The 13,905-nt window shown below is 45.4% G+C and overlaps 1 protein-coding gene across 6 annotated transcripts in view; it reads left to right on the top strand.

Annotated features, from left to right (window-relative positions):
- Positions 1 to 281: 281 nt before the first annotated feature.
- ZNF827 (zinc finger protein 827) overlaps positions 282 to 13,905 on the top strand; it is a 165,566-nt gene continuing 151,942 nt past the window's right edge. For all 6 annotated transcript variants that reach the window (XR_006887983.1, XM_046656881.1, XM_046656885.1 and 3 more), the window contains exon 1: positions 282 to 755. Coding sequence is in view for 5 of the 6 variants with exons in the window: in XM_046656881.1 (XP_046512837.1) it covers positions 713 to 755 (43 nt within the window). In the remaining variant the exon portion in view is untranslated. The remainder of the gene's footprint in view (positions 756 to 13,905) is intronic.

Genomic DNA, 13,905 nt, shown 5'->3' with positions numbered 1-13,905 from the left:
CCCACCCCCGCACGCGCGCCCCCCATTCTTTCCAGACAGAGCGCTTGCAAATCCCAGGCTGAGTCCGCCCTGGGAGCCTTAGGGCACCTTCCTCTTTGCTCTGTGTGTGTGTGTGTGTGTGTGTGTGTGTGTAGCTCTTGCTCTTTCCCTCAGTCGGTGCCTCTGTGTGTGTGTGAGTGCGTGTGTGACAGAGAGAGAGAGAGAGCGCGAGAGGAGAGAGCGAGAAAGAGAGAGAGAGAGCGAGCAAGAGAGCGAGCTGTGAGCTGTGCTGCCGCCGCCGCTGCCCTTTGATCCCGACATTAGTGTTAGGGGCTCGGAGACACAGAGCGCGGCCATAGACACCGCCGCACCGGCACTCATTTATTTATACCTCCCATCACACACGCGAGCATAGGACACACACACACTCACACCTATTAGATCCGTTTCCATTGAAGAATATTACGCTCGGGGACAAGCCAGGTGCACGACCAAAAATTTAAAAAAAAAAAAAAAGGAAAAAAGAAAGGAAAGAAAAGAAGAAAACCCCTCTTCTGGCTCCAGGAAACAAGCTTCAACCCATTGCACACACCGGAGAGAAGGGGTTTCCCCCTGCCCGCCCGCCCGCCCCCCAACTACCTCCCTGCTCCTGCCAGTGTCTGCCTCTCTGCCCCCACGGGGGTTTATTTGATCTCACATTAACCAAGGAGGAGAATGTGAGAAAAGGGGGAAAATGCCCAGGAGGAAGCAGGAGCAGCCCAAGCGCCTTCCCTCACGTAAGTCATCCCTTCTCCACCTCCTCTCGTGCCATTTTCTCGCCCTCCCTCTCCTCTTTCCCCTCCGCAGCCTCCTCCGTTGTTTTCTGCATTAGTTTAGGGTTACAGAGGTGAAACTGACAAAGACACAGCCCGGGTTACTCCTCGTTTAGGTCTATGCTGAGGCAGCCATGTTGGTGATGATCAGCCCCGTGCCCTTTCTATTCTCTCTCTCTTTTTCTTTCTTTCTCTCACCCCCCCTCTTTTTTTCCTTGAGATCGGGCTTTTTTTCCTTTTCCCTCTCCCTCCCCCTCCTCACTCCGGGTTGCTGGGGGGAGGGGGCAAGAGAAGGGAGGAGGGGAGTAGTGTGGATGCCGGGGGTTTTTAATCGGGGAGTGGGGGGGAGGTGGGAGAGGTTGGAATCTTAAAAAAAAATTCCTTGTGGATCCGAGTGCCTGAGGGCGCGGGGGTCGGGGCGCGCGGAGGGCTGGGGGCCGTGACATGGCGTTTGGGGGTGTCGGGGCGAGAGCGCGCGGCCGCCCGCCGGGTACAGGATCCAGGGAGAGGTCCGTCTCCGGCTAAAGGTTGCGCCGGGGTTGGTCGGCCCCGGAGCCGCCGGCGGCAGCAGCGGCGGCGGCGGCGGCGGCGGGAGCAGGAGGAGGCGGAGGTGGAGGAGGCGGCGGCGGAGGAGGGGAGTCGGGGGCGGGCGAGGCGGGAGCGGCCGGGGAGGGTGTGGGGGCACCGCACACAAACACACGGGTACACACGCGCCGCCGGGCGGCTGCTCCCGCGGCGCTGGGGCGAGGGGGCGCGCCGGGGCGCGGGGGCCGCGGGGCGGCCGGGCAGGGGGCGAGGCCGGGCAGCGGCGGGCGGATGTGGGGTGCGGGAGCTGCGCCGAGGCGGAGGCAGGAGGCAGGGCGGCTCGCGGCGCGCGAGGTCCCTGCAGAGCTGAGGGGAGGGAGGAGCAGGGCTCCTGGCCGCAATAAAATGCGGGGTCAGTCGGAGCAGACGGAGCCGGGCGAGACTCGGGCTCTCAGACCCCCCTCCCCGGCGAGCCTGAGCAGAGTCCAGGACTAAAGTGCATCACAGCCCTCCCCGGCTGCAGCCACACACACCAACTGGAGACACACACCCGCCGGCACGGCCGGGTCCCCTTCCCCTCCTCCACCCGCGCCCCCGGTCCCTCTCCGCCCTCCCTCCGGCTTTTCTTTGCGAGACTCTTAACTTTTCCCCCACTCCCTCTCCAGCTCCCCTCACCCCCCCATCTTTCTTCGCTTTGAGTGTTCGGAGATGCTGCTAAAGCTAAAAGTGAAGGAGAAAGAAGCGACTAAAAATATCCCCCGGGGCCGCCCGGCTCCTTGAATGCAGGGAGGAGGGGGCAGGGGAGAAGGCGTGGGGCGGGGTGACGGAGAGGAGGGGACGCCGGAGGCGCCGGAGGGAGGGGTCGGGGGAGTCGGAGGGTCAATTTCTCTTCTCTCCCCCCGCATTGCTCCCCTCTCCCGGCGCTTTGGCGCGGCTCGGAGCCCGATTCTGCAAAACCCGGGCTGGGGGCGGGAGCGGAGCCGGAGCGCCCGCCCGCCCGGGTGTCAGGCCGACGTGGTCGGTCACCTGAAGTTCACGGAGGGTGGGGGAAGGGTTAAGGTTATGGTGTCTCGGGCTCGGGTTGTGTGTGAGCTTGTGCGTTTCCGCTGCAGACAGGCAGCGCGATCGATCTCCCCTTCGCGAAATATCCGCGGCGGTGCCTGCTCGGGGGACGCGCAAGGGGCGCGTGTTGCTCGGACCGGGCGCCCCCGCGGCTCCGTGTCACCCGGGCCGCGGCCGAAGTGGCGAGCAAGGGCACTTGCAGGCAGCCCGCTCCGCAAACATTCCTCTTTCTTTCCCCTTCCCGGTACGCAGGAGTCGACGCACAGGGCTTGGGTTGTGCTTTTTTTCCCTTCCTTTAAAAAAAAAATGCCCCTGTGCAGTCCTTTCTTCGCCTGCCCGCTAGAGGTTCTGAGGATAATATCACATATGTAATATATATGCACATAAAATCACTCGCAGGCGGCTGCGTGTGTAGGGAAATTTTGTGCGAGGAAAGAGAAGGCGGTGGAGTCGGGGAGGGCGAGTTGGGAGGCTCGGCGCTGCGATTCACAGAAAAGTCGCAGCAGTTGGTGGAAGAGTGTACGTGCACATGGCCGGCCGGCCACAGTTCCCAGCTCTTTTCGGGGGCGTGTGGGGGGGAGGGAGCGGAGGCAGGACTCCGGGGGGGGGGGGGGAGTGTCGGGGGAGGCTTGCCCTGCTCGGACAAAATGGGCTTCAGTGTTCTCTGCGAACTTGCCCTTAGATGGCAACTTTGGGAGCTGATGAGCTTGTGTGCGAAAACCAGGGCGGTGAGGTTATTTGGTCATTTTCCTTTCTTCTCTTCTCCCCCTGCTTAAAAAAAAAAAAGTGTTGGCGGGGTTAGAGGGAGGGTAGGACAGGAGAAGGAATTTATCTGTTTCGGTTGTGACGGAGATGGAACGCCTTCCCTCCCGTGGTGTGTAGCGCAGTCGGGCAGCTGCAGCTTGCCCTGCTGGTGACCTTGACCCTGACCTCGTGCGACTACCCTCTCCGTCTGAGAGGAAATTCAGGCTCCATTTTAGCTCGTGTGCTTGGTGGGCCTCTTCTGCTCGCTGGTGCCTGGTGATTAAGTTATATTTTGAGAGTGGGCTCTCTCACCCTGTTCTCTAATTGAACGCTGTTATCCACTCACTTAAAAAAAAAAAACACTCCTTCTTCCAGTCACATAAAGCCACTTTTACTGAAGTAAGAAGCAATTACCTTCTGGAAACACTGTAAATGTCCCTCCAGTTTTTAAAGGAAAGTCTAATTTGTGAAGCTTTCCACTTACCTTTGCATTGAATGGATTTTTGTGGATGTGCGCTGCCTGTTTGGAGCATGGTTTTTACATGTTTAGTAAGCAATTTGCATTTGGACTAAGAGCAATTTCTGGGCAAATGGTGTGTTTTGCAGTTCAGACTCAGTAACGCAAGGCTTGCTAAGGGCTGAGTGAGTCTTGAAGAAACTTGCAGTGGTGTAGAGATGTAATAAATATTGACCTTGGTAAAATTGTTGTTAATTTATATCTAATGTAGAATATAATTGTAGTTCTAAGTCTCGGTTTCAATGCTAAATTCTTTGTTTGTTTATTTTGTGTAGGGGAAGGGGTTTTCTTTCCCTGGAGAATTGTTTTGTATAAAAGTTAAAATATAGTAATTCTGGGGATTAGGGTTGCCCTGATAGAAGTCATCCCAGGGCTTTCAGAAGTTATATAGGGGCAGGTTTAAAATTTGATCCTCAAAGAAAGGAGTGATATGTAATTTTGGGGGCGGGGAGGGTCAGAGGAGGAATGAGATGGGGAAAATTGCTTTTGAAACCAAAGAGCCCTTCTGAATAAATCCAAAAGTGGTTTACAGCCGCTATTGATACAACGTTTTAAGAATCTAGAGAACTTGTAAACACACATTTAAGTTGATTAGAATACAAAAAAAGAAACTTAGGAACACTGAATCTATAGAAAATTTGGAATGCTTTCCTCTTCGTCTTAGGCGCCCCCTTGCCCCTGTGCTCCCTGGTAAACCATTGCTACGAATAGATGCTTTCTTTGTCTGGAATCTATTTTTCTGTTATTAAATATAATACGAGCCAAGCAGCGTGGATCTACAAAGGCCACGGTCCTCTCACTACAGCGCAGACACCAGGGAACCTGGAAGTTCCAGCCTCAAGTAGATTAGTCCTGGAAATCCAGACTAGCACTTGGTATTATCTGATACCAAGTCTGGGGTGAGCCTCAGCCCCTGGCACGGAGTCCCAGCAATTCCCCAGGCTGGGCTTCAGCCTGCTAAGGTTTCCTAGCTCCTTCTGTTCAACTAGACACCCATGGGACTGTTCAGAACTGAATTAGCTTTGGGGATGGGCGAGCCTTTAACCTGACACTACTAACCTAAGTGTTAGATTTCTAATTTAAAATTCTACACAATCATTTCCTCCTGGGCCTCTGAAATGTGTGTGTGTATATGTGTGTGTCTGTTTCTGTTATATGGACCTATGCAGAAAAAAATTGGTATGTCCTATAGAGTTGAGGGGTGATCCTACTGGCTACAAATGAAAAAGAAGTTCTGCGTTAGCTTTTGGAGGTGACCCCCAACAAAAAGTGTTAAACCCAAACTATTTTTGCGAAGTAGTTTTAAAAATTATTACCCAAAGGAAAGCCTTTATTTCTTGGCCTAGAGTGATAATTATTATTTTGGGATTTAAATATAATTCTGCTGCTGTTGGTGGCTGTTTTACGAAAGTTCTTTCTATTTACAGGGCCCCATACCATGTTCAGAAAAAGGTCCTGGTAGTCTTTTGACTTACACCGTGTGCTTATCTTTAGTAGAATCCCAAACTGCATAGCTTAAAAAATGTTAGCCTAAGAAAGAGGGAGAGAGGGAAACTCCTATTGTGACTGTTGGCCTGGCCTGGGGTCAGCCCTTTATGAACGTTATCACTCTGGGGGTCACAAACTGAAGAGAGAAAGGGTATAGACTGGCTTTCTCTTGTGTTTGTTGCATCTGTAAATGCTTTTACCCTTGGTGCCATCAGCACTTTTAAGATTTTCTCATTAGCTTCAAGTTACCTATAAATGTGTATAAGTGTAGATGCTATTATATATTTATTATTGGAAATCTGCCTAATGCCTATTCCCAAGGGGGAGCACAGAGGAAAAGTTAATAAAACAGTTGTTTTGTTATTCCAGTATTTTCATTGTTTACTCAGTTGTGGGTCAAGACCAGAATAGGTTATTGTGTTCTTCATTAACAAAACTTTAAAAATTCTCTTTTGCTTTCCAGTAAAATTGGGAAGCAAAATGACTGACAAGCAACAGCGTCTCTTATTTTAATATTTTTACGAGTCTTTATATGTCTGCTGAAAGAGAAAGGGTGGAAGATTGAACTCCTTTCCCTTCTTATTCTTATTAATTTTTTCAGTGACTAGGCAATACCTCCTGACTGTGATGGGAACCACGGGGAAACGTTCTGAGTCTGAAGTAGTAAAATATTTCACTGCTCCTGTCAGCAGAGCTCATGATTCTGAGGTACCATGCAGAGGCTAGGTTGATGCTGGGCAATAATGTCTACTGTTCGCCTAAAAGAAATCCATGCATTCCTAATACAGTAAGTAGGATACACTGAGCTTTCCTGTTAAAATAAGGAAGAGAGCTCAACATCACATTCTTTCTAATCCTTCAAAATAGTTTCTAATAAAAAAATTGATTTTTAATTTATCTACGTGCTGCCATCTCGCTCTGGGGATAACAAAGCTGGTGTGAGTTGCCAAGTGTCCTGCACAAAGTGTTAATAAATCCTGCTGGAGAAGTATAAATTGGACCGCTTTTGGCCACTGTTAGAGCTTGCTGTGCATTTGAGTTTGTAAGAGTCTTTGAATGGCCTCTGTTAGGAGAGTTCCAAGGGAGGTGTGGAAAATCTTTGTCTTTAGAGGCTTGTAAAATTAGATGGACAAAGGCTGCGGAGACACCCAGGGGATAGTGTCGTGCTGGTGGAGTAACCAGGCAGGCTTTTTTTCCTTGGGTCAAAATTTGGTTTAAAAGACAAGGAGTCTTATCAATGTCAAGTTGTTTTTGTAGGAAATACCGGATTCGAAATGTATGGTGCTAAACTCGTTTAGTAATCCCAGTAGCTTGGGTTCAGATGGTGTCTGGATGAATTAGTTTCAAAAAAGAGAAAAACTCATCCAGTATCACTAACCATGGTCATTGACGTACAAAGTTGTATCACTGGATTCAAAGCTGACAAGGTATGAAGGAAACGATGGTAGAGCCTAAATTGTCACAGCGTAAGAAAAGCTCCCTTGGTTTCTGGGACTGGTCAGTAATGCCACCTGTGAGAGAAGAAGGGCAGCATATCCTGGGAGTAGGTGAATATACCCTTTAGCCTTCTCCTTTGAAGTTGTCTTTTCTCTCCTCTATTCTTCCTTTTTAAATATCTGCTGGAGTGTTAGCATAGGAGGACAGAAAAACAAACACAACAGGCTGGAGCTGGTTTCTCCATTCTGTGATGGATTAGTAATTTTCTATAATTTAATCAGACTGATCGCAGAACAAGATAATGAGAGTGTGACCTACAAAACAGGACTTTTGGGGGCGTTAAAGGTTTTCTAGTACAAGGTTTTACAAGACCATGGGCTTTGTGGTGAAGGAATAGATTTTGAGTTTTTTTCTTATTGGAAAGAAATCCAGACCAGGCCTAGTTATGGTAAGATGTGAGTTCTTTATTTGTTTTGTTTTTATCAAATTTCATTACTATTTGGGCTTGGTTAAGGTACTCTGGAATCACATTTTAGAGATGCAGATTGTAAATGAAGATGCTATGTCCTATTTCTGATGGACTCTTTCCTCTTGCCTCCTTTGCTAGGTGTAGCTCAGTAATTCATACCATGTGGGGCCAAGTGTACAAAATACTTTATGGTTCATGGTAGCTGAAATGTCTTCTGTCATATTTTATAAGAAACTAATGTGCAAAGCGCAGACCTTAAAAATAGCTGAGAGTACTTGACGGGCTGAAGTTTCTAGTCGTTTTTCCTCTTCTGTTTGGGAGCAAGTTTTGTATTTCTATCCTCTGTCTGTAAATTACATTTTTATGATATCAGAGAATAGTGTATGACTAGGTACTGAAGCGGGGGCCGCTCAGATGACTCTCAGCTTTCCCCAAGGACCCACCTTGGGATAGAATTGCTCTAGTTACAAGGTAGTTTCATAAATTAAAATCAGACTTTGGCTTGATACTGATCTTTAGCTGCATGGGTGCATATTGCTGTTTATTTTATAGGAGTCGGCGTTACTGCGTATACGTACAGGCACACGCACACAGGCTGTGCTGTAGCTGATTTTATAAAATGTACAGTGATCCACGCCCACGGTCTGAGGTCAGCATGTGGCCTTTAGCAACTCTGCTTTTCACGGACTGACCCAGGGTTATGTTAAATGCAGCAGATTCTGTGTGCCTAAAAAGGATATTGTTTCCAGCCATCCATTCCCTTCTTATTAAAAACCGCTTCCACCCCTGAAGTTCTGTCTCTGGAGTTCTTAAATGACTACGGCTTAGGTACTCTTTGCTTCTGTTTTTAAGAAAATCCAGTTCAGCCAAGTTCTGTCTACCAGCAAGGAAGCAATGCGTGGACCTTCTCTGAGGCTTGGGCCTAAAAAAGCAGACCCTAGAATAATTTCTCTCTCTCTTGTAATTTCTACATGGGTCAGAAAAGTGGTTCAACCCCATTAGAAGTGTGACGTGAAGGAAAAAAGACACGGAGTGAGAGAGAAATGTGCATCTCAGAGTGAGTTGTTTTGAGTGCTCTGAAGAAGTTGGCCTTCAAAGGGGACTGGAGAAGGCCGGGGGAAATGATCTTTGAGATGATTGATCAGCAGCATTCTGCTTATCTGATCTTTGGAAACAAGCTACTGTACTTGTGGAGGGTGATAGATTTTTCTGAAGTTAGTGCTAGGGCTAGTGTCTTAGGTTGTCTGGTGGTGTATTTTAAACAGGTTTTTTTTTTTTGTTTTGTAATGAAAGGGAGAAAATATTGTGTGACTTTGCCCGCTTTTCACTATGTCTACTGTATGTGGTGTGACTGAAAAAAACCCCAGAGAACGCACATGTTTCTTATGTTCATAGTGTAATGGTCGAGTGTTGAGATTCTGGCATCAGGCTGTTAAGATCCTAGCTCTGCCACTAACCAGCTGTGTGACCTTGGGCAAATGACTTAACTTCCCTGACCTCCGGTTTCCTCATCTTTCAGTAGTGATAATAGTTCCTGTATCATAGGGTTATTGTAAGGATTAATTGAATACATATATAAATAGCAATATTATATACACACACAAAACCATGCCTGATGAGTACCTGCTGCATAGAAAGAGCTCAAGAAGTATTACCTATTATTGAGTATATGAAATACTTTTCCATTTGCTTAGATTATGATCAGACTACAGGCATTTCTGACCTGGAACTTTTTGGTGATTTGTGTGTTTGTATTTTTTTTAATTTTCCGTATATCCCATTAGAGTGGTGAGTAATAATACAATATGGTAAAATTCCTTTATGAGGCAGTTGTAATAGGGCTTGTCTAATACTTGTTTCATAGGCCAACAGTATTACATTAGGCTTTTACTATAGAAACAAGTTCCTCTGTGTATATGATTTGACCTGAATTATATCTAAATTGTGTAATAATTATATGAATTATGACTGGGTTTTACTGTAAAGCGAGGATAGTAAATCCAGGTTCACAGACTTATAGTGAGATTCAAATGAGAGAATAGGTGTTTAATAAATGTTTATTTATTCATTTATTCAACAGTCAGTCCATTGGTAAAATTACCCAGGGGAAATTTATATTGAGTTTTTCATGTGGTATCAGGTAATAGTTCAAATTTTGCACAGAAAGAAGGAAAGGCAGGGTCTGCTGTTTATAATTGCAGAGAACCAATCCAAGAGAACACATTAAATGAGTTGTAAATGAAGGAGTGAGGTGTGTGTGTGTGTGTGTGTGTGTTGTGTGTGTAATAGATAATATCAGAGGTCCCAAGCTAGTGGCCTACTGATGTGTTTTGCCCCATACAATATGTTTAAAAACTTGAGACAACATTTGGAAATGGGCAGTTTCACATAAAAATCCAAATTTCCAGCTTCTTTTGAAAACTTGGAAGAGCTAGCAGCACTGGGCCCACCTCCCCACATGGCAGCAATCTGCTGTAGTCGGTGGCGGCTGTCTCCCTTCCCCGGGCATGTGCTCGTCAGTCTGCCACAGTTCCTACTACTTAGCCACCATGTCACTGTCTGCATGTACACGTGCCCACCTCCCTCATGTACCTTACCTCCCGGCCCCTGCAGCCATTTGGATCACAAACTGTTGTACATTCCCCAACATTCTGTGATCTCTTAATTCATCACTGAGGCTAAAGTATTGTGAACCACATCCTGTGGCAGTATCGAGAAGCATTCTAGGGTGGGAATTAAGATCCTAACACCAGATGCATAAGTTCCATCTTGGCTGCACCACATTTTAGCCCTGACCTTGGCAAGTTACTGCAGTTCTCTGCCTGTTTTCTCATCTGTAAAATGGGGGAGCGTTGGAGGTTCTATGGGAACTGAGTGATGAGTTCATACATTTAGATATTTACCCTCGTGTCTGGCACGTAGTATGTGTACAATAAATGTTGGCCACATTAATACATGTGATGTGTGAATTCATTTCAACTAAGGGTCTCAGTAGGATTGCTTTAACTGTGCTATGTAATCAAAGACAACTACCACTCCCTATCGGTTTATGATCACCATCAGCCAACCCAGTGGTTCTCAACCCCAACTGCACATTAGAATTACCCGGGAGATTTTAACAATGAAAACACCCCCAGAGATTTAAATTTGGTGTCCCAGAGTGGGGTCTGTACATGGACATTCTTAAAAAGCTCCCTGAGTGATCTGAATGGATGGCCAGGGTTTGAGGACCCCGAACTTATGAGACCTCCCACTCTGGGTTGATGCCATTTCTGCCAGAAATAAAGACGTGTGAGGTTGAGCCTGGGCAGCTTATTGACTATAGTTTGTTAGACTCTTAAAACCCTAAAAATAGCTCATGGACCTGAGTACCTAACTCCAGCTCCTCCAGGTTGGAAGCTAGAGGCTCAAGGAAGGACCTGGACTAGGCAGGAGATACAGACTCCAGTCTAATATGTCACCTTCTTCCAACTTGAACACTAGGGTTTCTCATTAGCTTTGTGACCTTGGGCAAGTCACCTAACCTCTCTGAGCTTATGCCATCTTGTAAAATGGATAATAGTACATTAACCACAACTTCTGTTTATGTGATGCTTTATTGTTCACAAGACATTTTCACTGATACCATCTGCCCGTGAGGCAGAGAAGGAAGGACTCCTTCTATCACGAATTGGAAAGAAGTGGAAACTGAGCCACGGAGAAGAAGAAACTAGCTCGGGGTCACTAGTGTAAGCGCTACAAGGGCTGGACCATCTGTAGGCCTCTTGAGGCCCATAGCATCTCTGAGATCTGTGAAATCAATCTTCATGGGGTCCCACAATGTGAAAGACATACTTTCGCCACCTTCACCTCCTCTCAGAGATCCTCAACTATAGGAGGAGCCCTCAGGTGGTGATGGAGTGTGTTGCTCTGTGATTCCTGAAAACTCATGCTATCAATATTTATTTCCTCAAAGATTTATTTTGACCTTAGACTAAGCAGAGGGTAATAGAATAGAGTCACGTGCAGTAAGACTTTCTGGGGTCTGAGTTACATGCTCCGTGTGGAGAACACTGCCTTCTTGTAATGGTCTAGAATTGTGAGTTGTTTTCTAATCTGTTGTTGTTTGACCCTACTTGTTAACCCAACAATCCTTTCTAGAGCATGAAACACAGCTGTATTTGGGAGGAAACAAAGTGTGGGATACCCTGTGCTTCAGGAAATACTCCTAAAATGTGCTGTATGAATTCTCACTTCTAGAGGAAAGCAAACCTCAAATAATAACTTATTGGGTTTTAATCTGACCTTAAGAAAGAGTGACATCAAATTATAGTGAGGTGACATTTATAGGAAGAAAGAAATTTCATAATCTAGAAGTAGGGTTTCGGTTGGCTAGACTACTAGATCATCATTGTTAAAGAGAAATACTCTCTCACTCATGGCTATTCGAATCTTGTTGATGGGTGTACAAAAGAAATGGAAAAAGTACAAGTATTTTATTTGTTTATTTGTTGGTAAGGAAGATTGTCCTTGAGCTAACATCTGTTGCCAATCTTCCTCTTTTTGCTTGAGGAAGATTGTCCCTGAGCTAACGTCTGTGCCAGTCTCCCTCTATTTTGTATGTGGGACACTGCCACAGCATAGCTTGATGAGCAGTGTGTAGGTCCGCACCAAGGATCTGAACCCATGAACCCCGGGCCATTGAAGTGGCGTGTGCAAACTTACCTACTATGCCACCAGGCCGACCCCACAAGTATTTTAAGTATGACTTAAGCGAACTGTATAAGGCTGGAACCATAGAAATCGCAGAGATTAATTCTGTTTATTTATTTTTTAAAAATCTATCTTGGCTTTTAATGACAAAAGTAGTGCATACTTAGTGTAAATAATTAAAGCTATGTAGAAATGTTTAAAGTAAAATGAAAGTCCCCTTTCTCAACTTCCACCCCCAGAGATAATCACTGTTAATCAATAAGCAACATTTAAAATTCAGCCTTCATTTGAAAAATGGTGGCATTTCGGCAGAGTTAGCTGAATTAATTTAAGTACTGAATTCAGAACAAAGGTGGCAACATTGGCCTTGTGAACTGATTAGATCACATCTGCAATATTGAATCCCAGACTGGCTGCCCCAAATTAAAGGGGGAAGTTGCTATACTGCTCACCCGGAGGGAGACAACTAGAATGTTGTAGGCTCTTGAAATCATCCTATGAAGAATTAATTATTGAGGCCATTGGGAGTGCTTAATTTGAAGTTAAGAGTAAGGGTGGATGAAAATCAGGCATGGTAACTACATTCAAATACATGAGGTTCTGTCAAGTGAAAAAGGGAGTAGACTTACTTTGAAGTGTCATTCATTCTAAATTCTCAGTTTGAATCTGATAACTGATACTTGATTCATTCGTTCATTCACTCAAGCAGCAGTAACTGAGTGCTTCTGCTGGAGATTAGGGATCTATGGAACTGAATAGATCATGGTCCCTGCTCTGAAGGAGTTCAGAGCCAAGGGAGTGGAGAAAGAGATGGAAACAAGTAATTAAAATTCAGCTTGAAAAGTATTTTCATGGATTTATGAAATAATGAGCTGAAAACAGAGACTAGGACCAATAGGGTAGATGTTATAGGGAAGACAACTTTGTTTTCTTAAGATAAGGGCCTGTTGAACAAATAAAACTGTCCAAAAATGAAACGGAAGATTTAGTGTTTACCAAGAGCTGGTTCAACCACCTGTTAGGGGTGATTTTCTATGGACTTTAAATAATGAAGGGTGGGATGGGGAGGAGAAATGTTGAGCTCTAAAATCGTTCAATATTATGAAAAAGAGTTTTATAAAATAGATGCTGCTTTGCTTGGTTTCTATTATAAAATGGGAAATGTGCTCCTACAGAGGGAAAACATCTTTCAGTATACTAAATTGAAAGCCTTTTGGGAATAAAGGTATATGTCAGCACTCTTGTTGTCACATTAGAGCCATGAGGATTTGAGGTCCCTACTTGGTGCTCATTCATTATGAAAAAGCTGTAAGCATTTACCTGGCTTATAGAAGTTGTACAGAATGTAGTCTCTGCTGACACTTCTTTCAAATGTTGACATAAAACAGTCATGGAAGATAAGTACAAATCAATATGCTAACAAGTGTGAGACAATATAATATGAATTAGATGTGTAAATGTTTGAGGAAACGTGGAGTAAGAGTTATGGGTCAAAGATTCTTGGAGAGGAGTGACATTTAAAGCATCCTCAAGAAAGTGATGGATTTAGATTTTGTGAAGAAAGGAGAGAATATTTCAAGCAGAAGAAATGGCATTACCCAAAAGAGGTTGAAATAAACCAAAAGTATGTGGGAGACACTAAGAGAAGAAACTTTATTGAACCAGAGGGACCATATTGGTGATGTAAGGATGGGAGGTAGGAAAAATATAGTAGGAGCTGTGCCAGATGATAGAGAGATTCTGATTGCTAAATTTAGTGGTTTGGATACAACACACAAATCAACTCTGAAATGTGGTAGTTTCTTCACTGTGATAAAAATGGAGATGGAAAATGATGGCCTGAAGGAAGAAATGGACTTTGTAAGTAGGCATGGCTGTTGAAAAGCCGAACTAGGATGGATGATAGTAGATATGAAAGGTGTCTGAGAAGGAGACCTGCTCTGGTGATGGGCTTCTCTGGGGCCAGTGCTGCAGACTCTCAGCCAGGACTTGCCCTCTATGCCCCTAGCCCCTTCCTCACCTCTTTGGTTCTTGAATAATCGGCAAGGAAAGCTCTAATGCAGTGCCTCCATTTGAAGGTCATAAAGTTTGTGCTACTTACAAAATATAATATATTTAACATTTATACATACATAATGAAGTGTAATGGTAAAACCAACATCTGTAAACCTACCACCCAA

The sequence above is a fragment of the Equus quagga genome, chromosome 3 (genome assembly GCF_021613505.1).
Source record: "Equus quagga isolate Etosha38 chromosome 3, UCLA_HA_Equagga_1.0, whole genome shotgun sequence".
Lineage (NCBI taxonomy): Eukaryota > Metazoa > Chordata > Mammalia > Perissodactyla > Equidae > Equus > Equus quagga.
This window is presented reverse-complemented; position numbering and strand designations above follow the sequence as displayed.